General features: G+C 36.0%; 1 protein-coding gene across 1 annotated transcript; it reads right to left on the bottom strand.

Moving 5' to 3' along the window:
- Positions 1-1,619: 1,619 nt before the first annotated feature.
- LOC136811940 (luc7-like protein 3) lies at positions 1,620-12,595 on the bottom strand. The gene is made up of 9 exons (XM_067068549.1): positions 12,470-12,595; positions 12,056-12,122; positions 11,727-11,766; positions 9,351-9,489; positions 9,045-9,113; positions 8,433-8,519; positions 6,774-6,944; positions 4,236-4,866; positions 1,620-1,721 (listed from the first exon to the last, which is right to left on the bottom strand). Exons 1-8 carry the CDS (start codon positions 12,569-12,571, stop codon positions 4,258-4,260), a joined length of 1,284 nt encoding a protein of 427 aa, XP_066924650.1. The 5' UTR covers positions 12,572-12,595; the 3' UTR covers positions 1,620-1,721; positions 4,236-4,257.
- Between the last annotated feature and the right edge of the window lie 8,019 nt (positions 12,596-20,614).

Here is a 20,614-nt window from a genome sequence, read left to right as displayed (position 1 = left end):
CGACCATAATAAATAAATTCAACAGGGCAGCGGAATAGCAATTAATTATCGCCGTTCATTCCATTCCATCATTCAGTCAAAACGTGCGCCAAGGTTTAATTTGGATCAGTCCACACGGATTCCCTTTCAACAAGATGTAGCTGCTTCTTAAAAGAAAAATATTTTCGACCGACCGACCGAATGACCCCCACTTTTTAAAGTAGAAATGACGGGAACCAAACAATTTTTTGCGATTCGCCTTATCAAACACGTCCAAACCAACAAATCCAAAAAAGCACGATTGCATCCAGTCTTTATCAAATTTAGACAGTAGCTGTACTTTTGTAAACTTTATCAAATTCCAATAACATTATAACACCATCAATCCCACCTAGAGGCAAACAAGAAAAATATGTTTTTATTGCAAAAACTAATAAAAAGCAGCAATAGAAAGTATCAGAAAATTCAACATAAACAAAAACTTGAGCAAACGGCTTTAAACCTTTAAAAGATGTAGCAAAAGAATCCCCTTGATGAAAATCATGTCTTTGATTTGCCGAGTTAAAAAAATAAATGACAGAAATTGAAGCTTGCAACAGATTTACACTGGAAATACTTTGGTACAACACTGACTTATCACATCTGACTTATCGCTTGAGCCGCCATCTTGAAACACCACATTATGATATTAAGATCTGTAAAAACAACGCACGCTAAAGGCCGGTCTCCACTTGCGCGCGCTGCGATCGCAACTTTGGCTTCAATCATTTTTGCTTGGAGAAAAGATTACGTCATAAAAACGCAGCGCGCGCTTGGAAAAAAAGTTGAATGTATTTCAACTTTTTTTTCAAGCGCGCGATCGTTACGTCATATCGCACCAATGGAGTTGCTTCATTTTTCTTTTGACCAATAGCGTGGAAGCTTTGCTCGAAGAAGAGCGATCGCAGCGCGCGCAAGTGGAGACCGGCCTTAAAAGTACCCAAAAAGTTAACCCGATCGGAAGAAAGTTTAGAAATCGAAGTGAGATCGGGAAATCGGATTTTTTTTTTGCCGTCTTATGGAACTGGAAAATTTTACCTATTTGAATGCTCAGCTTAGGCTGACCAAGACCAACTATAGCATTATGTGCATGTGGCAACTGATTTCCACACTAGTGATCCTGCACAAAATCAGACTTGACCGATACAAAAAGGTAAATCACATGACATCCTTTTTTACTTACTAAATTAAATGAAGTATATTACACATTTTTTATAAGCAACTCCAACTTACTTTGTCCTGGGATTGCTTAATATTCTGGCTCATTTTCTGACAAATTTGCTTACACCATTAATGGTTATTGGGCCAAACGATATCGTTTGCTATGGTTATATTATCTAAAAATGCTTTACTTTTTCGAGATTTCGAGAAAAAAAATGCCAAATTTGAATATCGCAAAATTATTCCACTTCAATTCGGCAAGGAAGAAACACAGCGTGTGATATTTTTACACTTTTACACAAAAGAATAGGGTAAATATCAGGCTCATTTAAATTTCAATAAAAACAGTCAATCTCAAAAATATACCAGTTCTTATAACAAAGGGGTGTACAAGTGGCAGAAAAGACACGAGAAAAAGAGCCCGATTATTTTTCATTTTTAAAAACATATTCATCAAAATTACTCTTAATCAAAAGGTAAATTATGTACGAGATTGATTCTTTCCATAAATCAAGTTTTACCAGACACGCAACATCCAAAACCTGAAGATTAAAAAGAAAGTAAGATAGTCGTTAAAAAAAGTTTTTAATTATTGACCCCCGGAACAACTTTCCTTTTATTATTTTCTCTTCCAACGTACAGACCAATAGCTGCGAGAAAGTATACGGAAGAATAGACCCACGGGGAATTCCAACAAACTCAAGTCGTTGCTAATGACGAGGAGACCATATGCAGACACTATGGTTTCGCATCGCTCCGGTACGGTCTTAAGGATGACTTTTCATATAAACCGTATTATGAGAGTACGGCTAAAAATCTAAAAGTTCGCTCAACAACCCAAATAAAACATTTCCACTAGAATGGAAAAAAGCCTTAGGCAAGTTCGAAAAGAAGCACGAGGATGGAGCAAATCCGCTTTGATGAAAAAAGGAGAATGAAACTATTTGTAAGGTGATGTTTTAGTTTGGTGTGAGAAGTTGAATAGACTTTTTCACGGGAGAAGCATCAAAACCTGCTCTATAGTCCTGTCCGGCTAATAAATACCGTATTAATTCGGGTACCTGTACCGGCCCTTTTCACGCCGGCGTTATCTTTTCGTCGCTGGCGTAATAAGGGCCGGTGTAAGAAATCGCAATTAACTTTAGGTTGGGCTAGAAATGGAAAAAAATATGCTTGGTGTAACAAGGGTCGGTGTGAAAAGGGGCCGGTGTAAAAAAAGGCCGATAAGGTAGAAGCTTATTTATTTGAAGAAATACGGTGCGGGAACATCAATAATGACAAAACAAACAATACTCATCATTTGAAACACAAAGGTAAAGTATGGCTGACGAACACATTTTCAAGTTTCCTGTAAAAATCACTTATCTTATCGACTTTTGGAATGATTACAATATGATGAAACTTCGTATAGTCCAAATTTAAGATATAATTATAATTTCTCGCTCCAGGCCCAAGTGGCATCGGCTACTTATAGTTAAGGGAAACCTCAGAAGTGTAATTGCTTCGTCAGATTATTTTGAAAATTTGAAATTTCAGAATTTTAGCCAAAAAAAAGACAGTACAAGAACTGATTTTCAGCGATTTCAAATAATCATATTTCAACTTTGAAGTAAAATGAAACCAAAAAGAAAAGACAAGAAGCACAGACCAAAAGACAGAGAAACAGAAAAACTATGGAAAACAATCAAAGATATCCAAATTGTTGTAATTTTGAACCGAACCTAACATACTGTAATCCTTATAAAACCCTGGTCCGGAAGCTTCGTTGTTTAACTTTTTGTTAACTTTTTCCTTTGTTAACATCACAAGATAAAAATCGATTTGCTCAGTTTTTGATCACGTTACCAAGTACTCCTCTTGGGATTGGTTTAAGATTCAATCACATGATAAAAAGGTTAACAAAACAAAGTAGGAATGAAGCAATGCATAAAAAAAATGAATTATATCAACATTTTTTTGTGATCACGGTTATAAAATATTGGTTATAAATTTTGCGTGATAGCATGATAATACAGGATAATAGGTATCGCTGAGTGGTGACCTGGTACGGAACGGAAAAAATACGGAAAATATCATAACATTCGGAACATGAACAAGACATATGAAACACAAAACATTCAGGTTTTCAAATGTTAAACGGTACCTTTCTTTTTCTCTTTCGCTTTTGTATTGTACCATGCTTGAGTCGTGGTCATACTTTACCAAAAACACTTCCGCTATTCTCCAAGAACTTTCTCTGAGTAAGGGTGGCCACACCATGATTTCTCATGGGCACACCTTTTTATCTAGTAAAATTGGCCATACCTTCTGCCATTTTTTTTAGAAAAAAGTGTAGACGAAAATTTGACGGATGTGAAAAGAAGCTTTGCAAATTATGAAAGAAAAAATAGTGAAAATTGCTTTGTGAAAGACACTTTTGTTTACGTTTTGTAAAATAAAATTCGGTACCTCGATTTTGTTTGTTCCCGTTGTTTAACACGTTGTGAAATGTTCACTCCTTTTAAAACTTCTCATTTTTTAAAAACTTATAGCGAGATGCAAGATGCACTATTTGAGAAGTTTTGTGGGTAGTGAAAATAAACTGAAATGCAAATCAATGGGTTATATATTTGACAGAAAAACAAATCAACTAAAACAGAAAAAAACAAAATCGTTTTGGAAAGTCAGCGAAAATTTCAAAATGAAAGAGCGGAAAAGATTTTCCCTTTAAAGGTCCCCTCCTCAGTGGTTTGCGTGAATGAGTGAATGGGCTCACTTGCGTGAATGCCTGAAAATTAAAAAAAAGCTGTATGAACTGGAAAACCTTGCGTGAATTTCAAAAAATAATTGTGTGATTTCAAGGTCCGCTTAGGGGGCACGAAACTCTTTAAAAATCTCGTTTGAAAAAATACTTATACCATCATGCAGAAGTTCATCCTTTTTTATCCAAATAGGGAAAGAATTACCAATTTTGATACTCTCTCTTCAGACATTTTGTCTGTTATAATTATGACCAATTCACTGACTTTCCAAATTGTTTTGATTTGTCTGTTGCGATAAACATTAATACAACCTACCTTCAGAATGTTTGTGCACATCTCAGTATTCCATGATGGTGTTTGAGTCGATAGCTTCTTCGTTCGTCTGGTCTTTCTTATCTATGCTTTCAGTAGAATTTATACCTTTTTCTTCTCCTTCTGCCGAAACTTGTTTTTCCTCCCCTTCATTTAACCGTCTTTCTTCCGTCCCGTTTTGTTCCGTCGAATCGACCATCGCTGTCCCTTTGTCCATTTTATCTTCCGTACGACGTTCCTTTTCTTTTGACGATTTTCGTTCACGGCGATCGCGGTCCCGACTACCGTGTCTTGAGCGACGATCCTTGCTTCGTTCCCGACTTCTACTTCTTCGCCTACGATCCTTACTTCGACTACGACTACGACGACTACTTCTTCTCGAATCCCGACGACTTCTATCCCGATCCCGATCACGACTGCCGTGTCTTGAACGACGTTCGTCACGCTTATCCCGACTTCTTCTACGTTCACGGCTTTTATCACGTCGGCGATCCCGACTCTTTGATCGACTTCTCCGACTGCTCTTTCGTTCGCCAGATCTTTCTCTCCGCTTTGAACGTTCCGAGTCCCGTTCATCCCGATCGCGGTCGCTTTTCTCTGATTTTTCTCTTCCACGTCTCTCCCATGACCGGTTCTAAAGATGTGTGCGAGAAGAAAGGATTTATTAAGCTGAAACATTCAACTATCCATCTCGAGAACAGCATCAGTGCTTTTTCTTCTAAAAAAGAGCTCTAAGCATTCCCAGGGGTCGTCCATATACCGTAGTATGAAGGCAAAAATTTTCCGAATATTTGACAACTCTCCCCTTGTTATCAGAGAACAATAGAAATCTTTTCCTTCTGTTTGTACATTCTATATGGATACCCCTACAGAGATTGGGGAATGATTTTGCCATGGCTTTTAAATGCAAGATATTCCTTGTGTAAATTGCCCCCACCCTCCGAAAATTATTTGCCCCTTTTAAGGACCTTCGAAAATCTCCACGACAGGGGTAGGTGTATGTTATATTTGAATAATTGGTTTGATTGGTTACCTAGTTGGCACATAACGTTTTTTCGACGTCTATCTAGCGTTCACAACGTCCATATAAGGACACGTTTATTAATTGTTTCGTTTTCAGGGGTCTTGGGAAATCATCATTCATTTCTAATATAATGAATGAACTAAAATTATGCCCTGATGATGGTTGCGTGGAAAAGATGAACTTTAGAAATTTAAAAGAATTTTTTCTAAAGCTTAAATCTGTCATGACTTATGTTTCAACAAAGTGCGGTCCAAAAATGAGCCAATACTTAGCATTTTAGTAGGAGCAAATACTTAGCATTTGGATTTAGAGGCTTGTATCTCTCTCAATTTTTCTGCTATGATTCTAATACTTTGCACATGCCTTTTTATACCTTATAAGATCAATATACCAACATAAGCAATCACTAAAAATGGTTTTAGCATTGGGTGTGGCTTTTTTTTAAACCACCAGCACAGTTAAGATAAACACAAAAGAACTATGATATTGATATTATGCATACTTGAGGCTTTCAAAAAGATAGAAAAACCAAACCAAAAACACTCCAGGGTCCTTTTATGAGCAAAAATTTAGCATTGACTGGACTTAGAGTTCTTGAAGGCCATGTCTTTATGCTAAAATTTGAAAACCCGAAGGTTATTGTTATTTCATAGCTCATTTAGGCGCTATTTGATGCTTGGATCATTCACGAAGCTTAAAAAGTCTTTTCTGTGATCTTTGTCATAGTTAAATGGACCAAAAACGAGCAGTATTTTAGCATTTTAACGGATGCTCGATTCTGGACCCTGAAAAGGTTTTGAACATCAAATAAGTTATCATTAATGTTTGATACACAATTGAACAGAACTTCATGAGGTTACTTTATGTTCCTAGGTCTCAAAATGAGCTGAATTTAGCAAAAATTAGACTAGGTGTAAAGTTAATTTTAGTAAGAGAAGCAGAATAAATTGCAGTATTTTTAGCGGAAAAATGCTAAATTTAGCTCCAAAAGGGCCCTTTAACAGCTCAAGTGTTATATTGGTGTTAATAACTTGATTATTCAACTATTTCAAAAGAAGTTATGGAAGTCTTACACCCAATCAAGCCTTTTACTTTGGTGTTTTGGCACTTATTGTCAATGGGGAAATAGGTGCTAAAAAAGTGCTCTAAAAAGGGCCCCACAATAGGAAAATGTGGGCCTTTTAACAATAGGCTGCTTTAATTGCCATCCCTCTATGAGAATCATTAGTCAGATAGACAACTTCCTGGGTTTTTAGCTCTGATTCAGATCATTTTCCGAAACACATACAAATGCTAAAATTTGCTCCTAACTGGCCCCTACAACAGCTAGAATTTTGGGAAAAGAACTTTTTGGGGTCCTATCATCACTACTAACATCCTATGAAAATTTTGGACCTCCAAGTTACCCCAATCAAAATTTAGCTTTTTTGAAAATGCCAAAAATGAAACAATTAAAAAACATGTCCATAACGTTAGATGAACGTTGAAACAACGTCTTGTGCCAGCTGGGTAATTACCTTCATTTCGTCAAGTGTGGATTTGATTTTGGCATACCCAACGTGTTGTTTCCCTTGTAGATGGTCGTCCACGCGCGATTGTGCGTCGCCGACGATCAAGAAAGCTCCACAGACCTCACAAACTTCCATTTGTTTCTCTTGAGAGGCAACGCCTGAATGGTTTTGTTTACTCTGTAAGACAAAATATGGAAAAAACGATACAGAATAGTGATATTGAATTTCCTAATACAATTACTATGGCCATTTATCATTGCGTGACCGTAGTGCAGTGGTAGAGCATCCGGCTACGGTTCACAAGGTTGTCGGTTCAACCCCTAGTCGGGTCATACCAAAGATTCTCAAAATGGTACTTGATGCCTCTCTGCTTGATGCTCAGCAATTAAGAGAAGGATCGAGGGTAAGTGGAGAAATCCAGAGAGAAAGAGTGGCGCCCTCTCCTAATATTGGGTACTCTCGGGTACCTAATAGCCGGGGGGATTGGAATAAGCGGGGGGATTGGAAAAACTCTCAAAACTTAATAAGAATAGGAATAGAAAAATAGGAATTAGAAAAAATAAAATAAAAAAATAGGAATAGAAATTTCCTGGGTGGAAAATTTTTGAAAAGGAGGCTAACTAATACAGCAGAATTAGGACAAAAGAGGGGAAGTTTCAAAAACATTCCCAAAAGTTAATAAGCGGGGGGGGGGGGGGGGTTGGAATAAGAATGTCCTGGGTGGAAAATTTCCGAAAAATTAATTAGCGGGGGGGGGGGGGGCTATTAAGGTACCCGAGAGTAGATAGCTATCGAACGAGGAGCCTTTGGGTCGCCTCCGACTGCGGTCGCAAACTTACTTACTTACTATGGCCATTTTCTTCTTTAGGATGAAGTAGAGAAGCATGCTATACAATGAATACATCTATCAAACCTTATTGGCGCGGTTAGCTTTTAAGGAAACAGGTAACGAAAATACAAGGAAAATTCTCCGGACTGTATCCAATACACAAGTAGTGTAGAAGCGCTTTTGTGAAAATGTAAGATACCCTCCTTGCATTGAAGAGTGAACCTCAATTTAATTGGCGGGTGCGCCACAAAAGGTTTCTCTCTTTAAAGTAAATTTTCCTTTTTCATCGGAAAGAAAAAAGATAAACTTAAATTTTGATGGGTCATTTATTAAATTTGGTTCATTAGATAAAAACAATAGACTCTTGAATAAAAAAGTAACTTTAAGAAAGTGCACGAAAACGTTGAAAATCGAGCTATCAAAGTTTTATTTTGAAATTGGCAATCGCAATAGCTTTTCCATGATTAACAGCAGATTTTAGTAATCAAACACATAAATTTTGAAACTAGAGCCTCGCGTTTATTTGGAGTAAACACTGATCCAGACTCCTTGCACTTTACATATTGATAGGTTGAATTCTTATAACTTTTGTTTCAACCCTGCTCATGGAAAGAATACCGAGTTTATGTATGTGTGTTTTTCAGCGACTGAGACGGTAAGGTTCGAATTTGACTAGATCCTAACTAGCTGAGGACGACGGTAAATCAGCACTTTTACCGTCCTCGATTTTGTGGGTCAGAACTGCGGGTTATTCCAAATCGCTTCAGTCACTTTACCGTCCTCAAAAGTGCAAATACATAAACTCGCTAATGGAAAAGGTGTTAGAGAGAGAGTACCTGTTCTCGTTCCTCCTTCAGTTGTTCGACAAGACGAGCGACACCTTGCGCTTCCTCTACCTTTCCTTCTGATCCTAGTTGCTCGATCTACGAAGAAACAGACATGAAAATATTTTAGTCAATTCTCTCTAAATCTTTCTGTAATTTGAACTTAAATATTATTGGTCCCATCAGCTTGAAAGCGATTCAAAAAAACAACCTAAATTATCGGGTTAGTCGTCGGGTTATTTAGCATTATAGCTCATTGTCTGACAAAATTTGATTTGACCATCCCTGATTTAATACCATTGGGTAACGGGTAAAAAGCTTATCTAAAAAGCTTTTACTTTTATGAGACAGTGAAAAAAAAAGGACTAATTTGAGCCCACAAGCCTTAACAACCTGGCTGCTTATAAAAAAATGTATAATATAGTGGTCAAACCATGATTGCTTACCGGGTAAACTTCCCTAGCATTATTGGTTGTGTAACAAACAATCATCATCGTCATCATCATAATATTTGGCACAAAAGGGAGAATTCTCCTTAAAATTTTAAAAATTTGACCGCAAGTATTTTTAAGTTACTTCAAGTTTGTTGGTTACTTGTTAGTGAAATATTTCTAATGTTTGTACCTCTTCCAGGAGCTTGTTGATGTGGTCAGTCAACATTTTCGTTTTCTCGCTGTCTTTCTCTGATAATTCCTAAATGTATGGACAAAAGTTTTCAGAATGAAATTCTACACTAATTTAGTTTAGTTAATTTGGGTTCCATTTCATTCAGTGGACCTTTTTCAAAGGAAGGTGGAGAAACAGGGTTCTGATTTAAAAATTTAGTTGGGAGTATCTAAATAGTCGTGCGACCTTGCTTGATTGATTCAAGGTCGAGTTAAAAAAAAATGAATTCAACCAATGTAATGGTGGCGCGTGAACGTGATATACCTGTTCCCTTGCTTGATTGATTAGTAAACGTTCATGCCCTCTGCGTATCCTCCGATCAACGTCACCTTGTATGCTACCTAAATATCGTGTGAAATCTTCTTCGAAACCCATTTTCCCATAACGGCTGCTTTTCTCATAACTAAACAAATGGAGAGTCATTAATCACTACCAACAACCATTAGACCGAAAGGGCTTTAAGCCATCGTAGACAAAAAAAATTGAAAAAACCCGCGAAGGTTCTGTTTGGTCAAGCGCTGAAATTTCATTGTAATATCACGTGACTTAAGTAGGATTTCCTACCCAACCACGGCACACTTTTCAGCAAAAGTTTAACATCTAGCCCTTCGGGCTTTAGAAATCTATGCCAACAACCATGCATGGGAAATCAAATCATTCAAAAAATTGCAATCATAAGAAAATGTTCCAAGCAAATGATGAAGACAAAAATGTGGATGGGGAAAGGCTAAAGCTTGGTTTACACTGCGTGTTAACACGCGATAGTGCATGAGAGACAATCTGTCTGAAACACACTATCACAATAATTTTATCACACGTTTTCACATTGTGATCTTGGTGCGAGATCAATAATGAAAACAAAAACACAAAATTTTAGCGCGTGAAAAGGAAAGTTAAACATGTGCCTCGAAAGAACTGGTTAATTATATATGTCATAAATGTATTTTTGAAATCTAAAACTTTCTCTTCGAAAGGCAACGAAAAGTCAATTCAAGTAACCAAAATTTATTCCTCACATGTCACCACACAATGGGGGGAATGCCACACTTAACCCTATTAACCCCAACCTTTTTTGATTTTTTTTTTGGGGGGGGGGGGGTAGAATCTACCACCCTCGATTATTTTTGATCTAGAAGAGCTATGACCATGAAAATTGGTACAGATGTTCTCCATCATGACACAAACTTCCAGGAAGAAAAAAATATTTGATGACGATTTTTTTAAATAAAGATGCGTTTTTTGAGCTGAAAAATTCTTTTTCTTCAAAAATCTGCTTGAGCCATCTTTTACCTACTTTCATGCAAAAAATCAGAATATATAAATTAATGATCGAATTTTTCAAAAAAACCCGTTTTTTAGCCGTTTTTTGGCTCAAATTTGGCCAAAATTTTTTCTTTTCGAAAATCGGGTTCCGTCACATTCGAGGGTTTATAGTTACACATCTTTGTGCAAAAAATCAGAAAAAACTAATGAGCCAATCTCGAGAAAAGTTGATAGCTAACGAACGGACGGACGAACGAACGAGCGGACAGATGTTATTTTATAGGACCTCCACCGGGGTAGGTCCAAAAAGATTTTTCTTTAACATACTCTTGGGTACCTAATAGCCGGGGGGTTTGGAATAAGCGGGGGGGGGGGGGGTTGGAAAAAATCTCAAAACTTTATAAGCGGTAATTAGGACAAAAGAGGGAACTTTCAAAAACATTTTCCCAAAAATCAATAAGTGGGGGGGGGGTTGGAATAAGAATGTCCTGGGTGGAAAATTTTCGAAAAATTAATTAGCGGGGGGATGGCTATTAGATACCCGAGAGTAATTGTAAGATTTTTTGTTAAAATCAATGCTGAAAATTTTCAAAATTTTCAAAATTTGATGACGTCATAAATAATGACAATTTTTTGAAATCACATTGTTGATACCTATCACCTCAATACTTGAGAAGTTATCGCAATTTTAATATTTTGAGTTTTAAGCGATTTTAGCTTGGTTTTATGTCATGCTTTACAATAGAGTCATAAAACCTGACCTAGAGGACCTATGACCCTAAAAATTTGCACAAGTACTCTTAATAAGATTTTACTAATAGTCAGAAAGTTTCAAGTCGTTTCAAAAAATTTTCGTGGTAGCGTGGTAGATTCTACCCCCCTGGGGCTAATAGGGTTAACATAAAAGAAAAGTCTTTCACAAATGTTAAAGAAAGGGGGTTGGAAAACGAATGTCCTGTGTATAAAATTGATTAGCGAGGGCTTATAGTTGCCTATAAGTGTAATAAGGTTTACTCTCTCTAGTTTGAACCTCTATTATTCGAATCTTCCTTTTGTTCACACTAAAGTATTAGTCCGCTCAGCGCTTGAAAGTAGTATAAAAAGCTCTATGTAATTCGTATCTTTCTCTAATTCGAAATTTTTTTTTTGGTCCCTTGAAGATCGAGTTAGAGAGAGCCAACTGTAGTATGATTTCTGTTGTGTTATTCACCATTGCAATGTCTTCTACGGACCCAACAGCTGATTGGTTGCAAGTGACGTATTGATTGATTTTACGTCACTTGAGACCAATCAGCTGTTGGGTCTGTGATGTAATGTCAGAAGACATTGCAATGGTGCATTTCATGAATTAGTAGTTTAGAGAATTTGATGTCTTACTCTGATTTCAATTGATCGTCGTGAATTTTAGTGCAAGTTCCTAAAAGGACAAAAAAGTACAACGAGGTTGGAATAAAAGGTTTTGTTAAATAATATTGAAGTCAAAAAAGGGTGAGGGAACACCCGTAAAAAGGGAAGAATGTTATTCTTTTCCCTTCTCAAGCAAAGAATGTTTACAAAAGGATGCATCAATTCAACAAATTATGACTAGGAAATGTCTTTTATAATCCTTTTGGTTCTTCCTTTTTATCAAATTGGGTATCAACAGGATGATTATTCTGATGCCTAGATAAAGGGTAATAAAACTTAGATTTCGAAAGTGTGATTACCTAAGTCTGCTTTAGTGTTGACAAATAAATCGTGGGGACAAAAACCACAAAGGAAACTCCTACAGACCTGAAAAAGAAAAGAAAAGAAAATTAAAAATTACTTGTTGCATGTAATTGTCTAAGGACTTTAATTGTCTCAGAAGTGTATTCTAAAAACTCTAAAGCTCAATATTTGGTGACAATAAAGCAGACTTCAGAGGCTTTCTACACCTTCAAGCACGATGCCTTTATATTTAGGAGCATAATCTAAATTCATAATTACTTGTGCATATTACGACACGTTGAAGCCTGCAGAGGTATTGAGAAAATATTGAAATGAATAAATTACGACTACTAATGTGTTAGCGGGGGATATTGCAATATCCAGCATTAAAACAAAATATGAAACAGGACGTAAACATATTATGTGCTTACATCTTCATGGTCCCAGGGTACTTGTGATGATTTCTCACCAGGAACCAAATTTCTATCCCGTCCCATCAATTCGTCCAGGAGTTGAGCAGCAGTCAACGCCATACTTTCTTTTGGATTTTCTACTAGGTGCACGAAAAAAGGTAAATACATAAGATGTGGTGAGCAAGGTATGTAGGTAATATCTTCAATTTATCAATTCATCAAAAAGATCTTAATATAATTAAAAACATCAAAACAACATGAATTTTATAAAAAATCTTTCTCAACTATACACTATTTTCTTGTATGTTTGAGACGACTCTGCTGCAATTTTCTTTCTTGCTTTGCTGGTTTTAATTTTGTCGTCAAACTCTCTATAAAAACTTTGGTGCAAAGATAAGGGAGTGAAATAAATCAGCTGCGCGGGAAGGTCACCCTGAAATGCTAGTGATACGTGTTTTTTCAAGATAAGGAATATTGATAGAGAAATGGCATGAGTTGTTTTGCTAAAAAATGATCATTTACAACTTGAAACTTGCCCATACTAGAACGTCACTGAAATTGCAAAAAGTTAGTCTGAAATTTTGCTAAACATCAACCTTGAAAACACTTTTCGCTGATAGATAAATGTAGAAGGACGTTAAAGACTTAACTTTATTCACCTGTAATATTATTACTATAAAAAGTCTTGAACTACCTAATCGATGCTGTTTTATCGGTTGTGGTGAAATATAAACAAACCAAAATAGACTCTGTTGTGAAGCAATACAAAACTTTGCAAAAAAAGGAATATGATTGATTTTGTCATGTTTTTAGCTCTTATATGATTTTCTATGCCCTGCGAAGATAGATGGCAATCAAATAGTAGCATTTCAATCTAAAAAACAGTTTTGTTAAGCTCAGAGTGCCATAAAGAAAGTTTAAAATGGTATTGCATATGAAAGCTTGGATATAGAGATAGTTCTATGTGACCTTCCTTAATTCAAAACGAAACGATTACACAACTGGTGCAACTGTGTCTTCTTCCTACTGTAAAATAAGTTTCTAAATTGATCTAAAAGTCTAAAAGAGTAATTAGAGCTAAGATATGAGTGAAAATAAACAGAAAGCGCAAGCTTAGAAAAATATATATTCTTGACATAAGCATTATAAGATATTGGATTTCATCCAGTTTCATCTAGCAAATTATAATTAAGCTTTACTATCATTAAGTTTAATAGATTTTTGAAGTAGAAATTATTGGATAATTAGGCTGGAATCAATATACTGTGAGCTGTCTAATTATATCCCAACCTAATTGTCACTGATTGTCAGAATATTCCTATAGATATATACAGTAAATCCAGATGAGAAAACTTGAGATTGGACCAGAGGGTGTCAATCGAACAATTCGAATGCCAAATCAATTGAACACAATCAAACACAATCGAATAATAGCCATTTGATTGGTAAACAAATTTGAATCGTAAGCGAATATTAAAGTCATCTGGGGTAATCACAGGACAATTCTGATTTCTTTGGGCATTACTCTGAAAGTATTAATCCGAGAGATTCGATCTTTTGATATTTTTTTTATCAAAGTATGACCTTTACACAAGATTTATTACTTTTCCTTGAAATTTAGTAGATGTTCCTAAAATTTATTTTAAAGGTGTCCAGTAAATTATACCCCGTATTTTGGGGTAATTACGGGACACCCTCGGGGAAAATATGGGCCAAGTATAAAGTGTTATTGAAAAATCTAAATATCTTTCCAAAAGGTCATATTTGATTCGCCTTTCCATCCGCCATCTTGAATTGTATGCAAAAATAGAGGAACAGCCATGGTTGGATGTAGTTGGAAAGTATGCAAAACATATGCAAGTTTACACAAAGATTAAAAAGACAACAAAGCATCTTATAAAGAAATATTATTACTAAAAGATGGAATTTCTTAATCCAAAAAGAAATATTTACAGAACAACAAAAGCCTTTTAGAAATTTGTTCTTAAAGACATACCATATTCTGTTTTCATGCCATTAAAAGATTCCACGAAGACGGAGTACACACATCAAACTTTCAAAACACGTAAACTGAAAGCAGTAATTATGATGTCACACATTCTTTCCGAGGCTGCTGTGGAAAAATAGGCCATTAAAGCTTACACCTCCAATTTGAAAAAGGTAATTAAAACCCCCGTTTTATATACAAGGTCAAGCACAACATGTTAGTAAAAGCTGCTGTAAATCAGGGGGTTCAGATCAATCTTTTGATTTGATCATTTGGCAGTTCTATTCCCAGGCCAGGAGAATAATTTACCAAATAAGGATTATTTTTGTACCTTCGCAGGGGATTTTTCAGCTTGAGTTTATGTCTAATGTTATGGTTTTTTGAAGTACTTGTTCTAAGAGATGAGTGAATATAATTATTCTTAGTTTTCAAGAAAAACAAATTTAATCTTTCTTAAACTACAAGATTACACTTTAATATAAGGCCAATTATTCTGTAAATTTTATATTAATACTTTCTATTTGCATAAGTTTTGCATTATTTTCAATTCGACAATTTGACCACCATAAAAATTTGTGATTTTTGGGGGGTCTTCAAAATCAAAAAAGACCTATACCACGTGATAGAGCTCTTCAAACTGAGCAAAAAAATGTATTATATCAAAGTCTCAACTTTTCTAGATCAAAAGTTATATTAGATGGTTTTATGGTCAAAAATTGATTGAAAACAGGGAATTTCCCCCCAATCTGCATAATTTATGCAAAATTATAGCACTTTTTTACCACAAAAACGCCCATAACTTTTGATCAAGAACTTTGATATAATACATTTTTTTGCTCAGTTTGAAGAGCTCTATCACGTGGTATAGGTCCTTTTTGATTTTGAACCCGCCCTAAATCATTTTGGGGCTTACAATTTTGCCTAAAAACGCAAAAAAATTGCAAATTACACAAAAACCACGTGATAGAGCTCTTCAAACTGAGCAAAAAAATGTATTATATCAAAGTCTCAACTTTTCTAGATCAAAAGTTATATTAGATGGTTTTATGGTCAAAAATTGATTGAAAACAGGGAATTTCCCCACAATCTGCATAATTTATGCAAAATTATAGCACTTTTTTACCACAAAAACGCCCATAACTTTTTATCTAGAACTTTGATATAATACATTTTTTTGCTCAGTTTGAAGAGCTCTATCACGTGGTATAGGTCCTTTTTGATTTTGAACCCGCCCTAAATCATTTTGGGGCTTACAATTTTGCCTAAAAACGCAAAAAAATTGCAAATTACACAAAAACTGCGGGTTTTCAAGCTTGGTAACATTCAAATTCCGAATCAGCACCCTCAAATCAATTCTAAAAGCTTGGTCACGGACATTTTGAAAAAAAGTGAAACGTTTTGGTGGCACTGGTCATGGCCTACCAGGCGTAGTTAATCGATATAATCGATAATCTTGAGTAATCGATAAATAATCGATAAGTAATTGATGGATTAGATATCAATTAACCGATAGAATCGATAGGTAATCGATACTCAAGATTTTTTCAAAGCTCGATTATTTATCGATCAATTTCATAATTGATTGTTTATGGATTATAGATCGATTATACTTCGATTAAATTAAGTATCAACTCGCTACCTTAATTCAAAAGGGGCCTAAGTCCTGTGAGCCTTAATTCAAAAGGGGCCTAAGTCCATTTGGGTCATTTTGAGAAAATTGCAATTAAAGTTTTTCCTTGATTCTGAAACCATTTTTGATGGTAAAGCTTTGAAGTAAATGTTTTCTGAAAGCCATAGCTATAAGTTGTTTTTCCAATGAAAAGGCATTCGTTTGAAAGGAATGTATTTTTGTATGTAACAGGTGCAACTTAGTAAATCTTGCAGAGTGGACTTAGGCCTTTTTTGAATTAAACATTAATTTTGAAAAACGTGTGAGGGTTAATTTCTGCCTTTTAGAGTTCAAAACCTGCACATATGACACTCCAAAATAAAACCACTTACACCTAGATTCAAGATAAAGAGAAAAGACAATCTCAGTAAAATAAAGAAAAACTCAATTAAACTTTTTAGGATGCATGGACTTAGGCCCATTTGCAATTCAATTGGACTTAGGCCTCTTCAAAACTTAATAGTCCGGCGGCGACCCAAGATCACCCTTACAATTAGTAAATATGGGTTTTTATTTTATTTTCCCATCATATGGTCCCTTGGGATCCCAAAACCGGTTTTTGCCAAGCTGGCAAAGGTGGGGAAAATTTTTTATGGGGGCTTGAAGGGGGTAGGGTCATTCAAGCCTGGGGGTCCTTAGAAAGTCGATTTTTGAAGTTCTCATTTAGCTAAAACTGATTGTACCATCAGATAGAGCTTGAAGAGTAGATCTCCAAAATGGGGTCATTTGTCTCATTTGGCGGACTTAGTCCCCCGGAATTGGCTGATACGTCTTCAAAAATGCAATATTTTATGCTGATGTCAGCATTTTTGAGAGAATTTCCAGCGAAAGATACCACTTTTAACAGATGCGTCTCGAAGAGTACTATCGATTAGAGGGGTCATTTATAGGGTTTCCTAGGCTAGATCATGAGAGATTTGAGTTTGAAATTTTGCTGACTCAGCGTTTTTCAACGTTTTTGGCCCTTTTCTGCTGAATCAGCAAAATTTCAAACTCTAATATCTCATGATCTAGCCTAGGAAACCCTATAAATGACCCCTCTAATCGATAGTACTCTTCGAGACGCATCTGTTAAAAGTGGTATCTTTCGATGGAAATTCTCTCAAAAATGCTGACATCAGCATAAAATATTGCATTTTTGAAGACGTATCAGCCAATTCCGGGGGACTAAGTCCGCCAAATGAGACAAAAGACCCCATTTTGGAGTTCTACTCTTCAAGCTCTATCTGATGGTACAATCAGTTTTAGCTAAATGAGAACTTCAAAAATCGACTTTCTAAGGACCCCCAGGCTAAAATGACCCTACCCCCTTCAAGCCCCCATAAAAAATTTTCCCCACCTTTGCCAGCTTGGCAAAAACCGGTTTTGGGGTCCCAAGGGACCATATAATGAGAAAATAAAATAAAAACCCATATTTACTACTTGTAAGGGTTGATGCAAAAAAGCCCTTTTCGCCGCCGGACTATAACAAACTTATTTTGGTGGACTTAGGCCTTTTTATTGTAAAAAGTTGATGGACTTAGGCCCTTAATTGTAAAAAGATGATGGACTTAGGCCTCTTTTGAATTAAACATCACTTTTATCAGAGCTTCAGTATGAAGTTTTGAACCTTTTTAACTTTAAAAACTACTTGTTATGTACATCAAAAGAGAGCAAATGAGCCAGAGATTGAGAAAAACTAAAGATCTCAAATTTCATAAAAATGGACTTAGGCCCCTTTTGAACTGGGGGGTACCTGGACTTAGGCCCCTTTTGAATTAAGGTAGCGAACTAAAAATCGATCGGCTATCGATCACAGCTTTTGATTGATTACATATTGATCAAAAATTGATTAATCATCGATCAAATAGTTAATCGATCAACTATCGATTCGTGATCGATTATTTATCAGATTTTAGGGAGTGGTACTTTAATTCGATTACTTTCGCCTTCGCGAGATTAAATTTCTCGATTTCTCAAATTTTCGCCATTTTCGCGAAATTAAAAGCCACAATTTTTCGCTGATCTTGATTGGGGTGTACTTTTGAATTGAATCCAATCCCCTGGTAGCATAGGGCCTAGAAAAGCTACTACACTCATTTTTTTATAAGCATACGGTAAATTTTGGCTGAAACATTCTCCAACCCTCTAAAGGCTGGACAAAAAAAAGTTTAAAAAAACAACAAAGTTACCGTTTTATTTAGAGAAGGGGCGTTATTGAATGGTTTGCCTTTTTGGAGGAGCATTATTAATTCGAAAGCGGGCGTTTATTCAAAGTAATACGATCGGTATGAGATTTGGCGAACTCCAGAAATTTTCTTTACTTCATTAAATACCTTATCTTGGCCCTTTTTACGCCGGACCTTATTAGCGTTATTTTTGGGCTCGTTGGTGGAATAAGGGCCGGCGTAAAAAGGGCCGGTAATGTAGTCAATAGTCGGTCACGATCAATATATAATCGATAACGATACGTGATCGAAGATAAGTAAATAATTGATAAGTAATCAATGCATGAACGATAAGTAATCGATGATTGTTAACAATCGATACATGATTGATAAGTAATCGATAGGTTGTATGTAGTTGATAAGTAATCGATAGCTTGGAAATAACCGATATCGAGCGATCGCTGATCGATACTCAAGATTTTTTGAAGGTCTGATTACCTATCGATTCTATCGGTTAATCGATATCTAATCCATCAATTACTTATCGATTATTTATCGATTACTCAAGATTATCAATTATATCGATTAACTACGCCTGGCATATAACGACCCAGGAATGGGTCATTCGACAGTTTGATTAACAGTCGAGGATTATGCCCTAAATAAGAGATATACTCTTTTTGTCCATTTGGGTCATTTTGAGAAAATTGCAATTAAAGTTTTTCCTTGATTCTGAAACCATTTTTGATGGTAAAGCTTTGAAGTAAATGTTTTCTGAAAGCCATAGCTATAAGTTGTTTTTCCAATGAAAAGGCATTCGTTTGAAAGGAATGTATTTTTGTATGTAACAGGTGCAACTTAGTAAATCTTGCAGAGTGGACTTAGGCCTTTTTTGAATTAAACATTAATTTTGAAAAACGTGTGAGGGTTAATTTCTGCCTTTTAGAGTTCAAAACCTGCACATATGACACTCCAAAATAAAACCACTTACACCTAGATTCAAGATAAAGAGAAAAGACAATCTCAGTAAAATAAAGAAAAACTCAATTAAACTTTTTAGGATGCATGGACTTAGGCCCATTTGCAATTCAATTGGACTTAGGCCTCTTCAAAACTTAATAGTCCGGCGGCGACCCAAGATCACCCTTACAATTAGTAAATATGGGTTTTTATTTTATTTTCCCATCATATGGTCCCTTGGGATCCCAAAACCGGTTTTTGCCAAGCTGGCAAAGGTGGGGAAAATTTTTTATGGGGGCTTGAAGGGGGTAGGGTCATTCAAGCCTGGGGGTCCTTAGAAAGTCGATTTTTGAAGTTCTCATTTAGCTAAAACTGATTGTACCATCAGATAGAGCTTGAAGAGTAGATCTCCAAAATGGGGTCATTTGTCTCATTTGGCGGACTTAGTCCCCCGGAATTGGCTGATACGTCTTCAAAAATGCAATATTTTATGCTGATGTCAGCATTTTTGAGAGAATTTCCAGCGAAAGATACCACTTTTAACAGATGCGTCTCGAAGAGTACTATCGATTAGAGGGGTCATTTATAGGGTTTCCTAGGCTAGATCATGAGAGATTTGAGTTTGAAATTTTGCTGACTCAGCGTTTTTCAACGTTTTTGGCCCTTTTCTGCTGAATCAGCAAAATTTCAAACTCTAATATCTCATGATCTAGCCTAGGAAACCCTATAAATGACCCCTCTAATCGATAGTACTCTTCGAGACGCATCTGTTAAAAGTGGTATCTTTCGATGGAAATTCTCTCAAAAATGCTGACATCAGCATAAAATATTGCATTTTTGAAGACGTATCAGCCAATTCCGGGGGACTAAGTCCGCCAAATGAGACAAAAGACCCCATTTTGGAGTTCTACTCTTCAAGCTCTATCTGATGGTACAATCAGTTTTAGCTAAATGAGAACTTCAAAAATCGACTTTCTAAGGACCCCCAGGCTAAAATGACCCTACCCCCTTCAAGCCCCCATAAAAAATTTTCCCCACCTTTGCCAGCTTGGCAAAAACCGGTTTTGGGGTCCCAAGGGACCATATAATGAGAAAATAAAATAAAAACCCATATTTACTACTTGTAAGGGTTGATGCAAAAAAGCCCTTTTCGCCGCCGGACTATAACAAACTTATTTTGGTGGACTTAGGCCTTTTTATTGTAAAAAGTTGATGGACTTAGGCCCTTAATTGTAAAAAGATGATGGACTTAGGCCTCTTTTGAATTAAACATCACTTTTATCAGAGCTTCAGTATGAAGTTTTGAACCTTTTTAACTTTAAAAACTACTTGTTATGTACATCAAAAGAGAGCAAATGAGCCAGAGATTGAGAAAAACTAAAGATCTCAAATTTCATAAA

This window comes from Clytia hemisphaerica, unplaced genomic scaffold (assembly GCF_902728285.1).
Source record: "Clytia hemisphaerica strain Z4C2 unplaced genomic scaffold, Clytia hemisphaerica genome assembly, whole genome shotgun sequence".
Classification (NCBI taxonomy): domain Eukaryota; kingdom Metazoa; phylum Cnidaria; class Hydrozoa; order Leptothecata; family Clytiidae; genus Clytia; species Clytia hemisphaerica.
Note: the sequence above shows the minus strand (reverse complement) of the source record. Positions and strands in the feature narration are given on the sequence as shown.

Bases quoted from the DNA above. Each gene is read 5' to 3' on its own strand.
- LOC136811940 (XM_067068549.1), bottom strand. From the start codon at position 12,571: ATGGCGTTGACTGCTGCTCAACTCCTGGACGAATTGATGGGACGGGAT. The intron at 11,767-12,055 runs GTAATCACACTT...TTGTCCTTTTAG, and splicing joins CAACACTAAAGCAGACTTAG to GAACTTGCACTAAAATTCAC. The intron at 9,114-9,350 runs GTATATCACGTT...CCATACATTTAG, and splicing joins TCAATCAAGCAAGGGAACAG to GAATTATCAGAGAAAGACAG.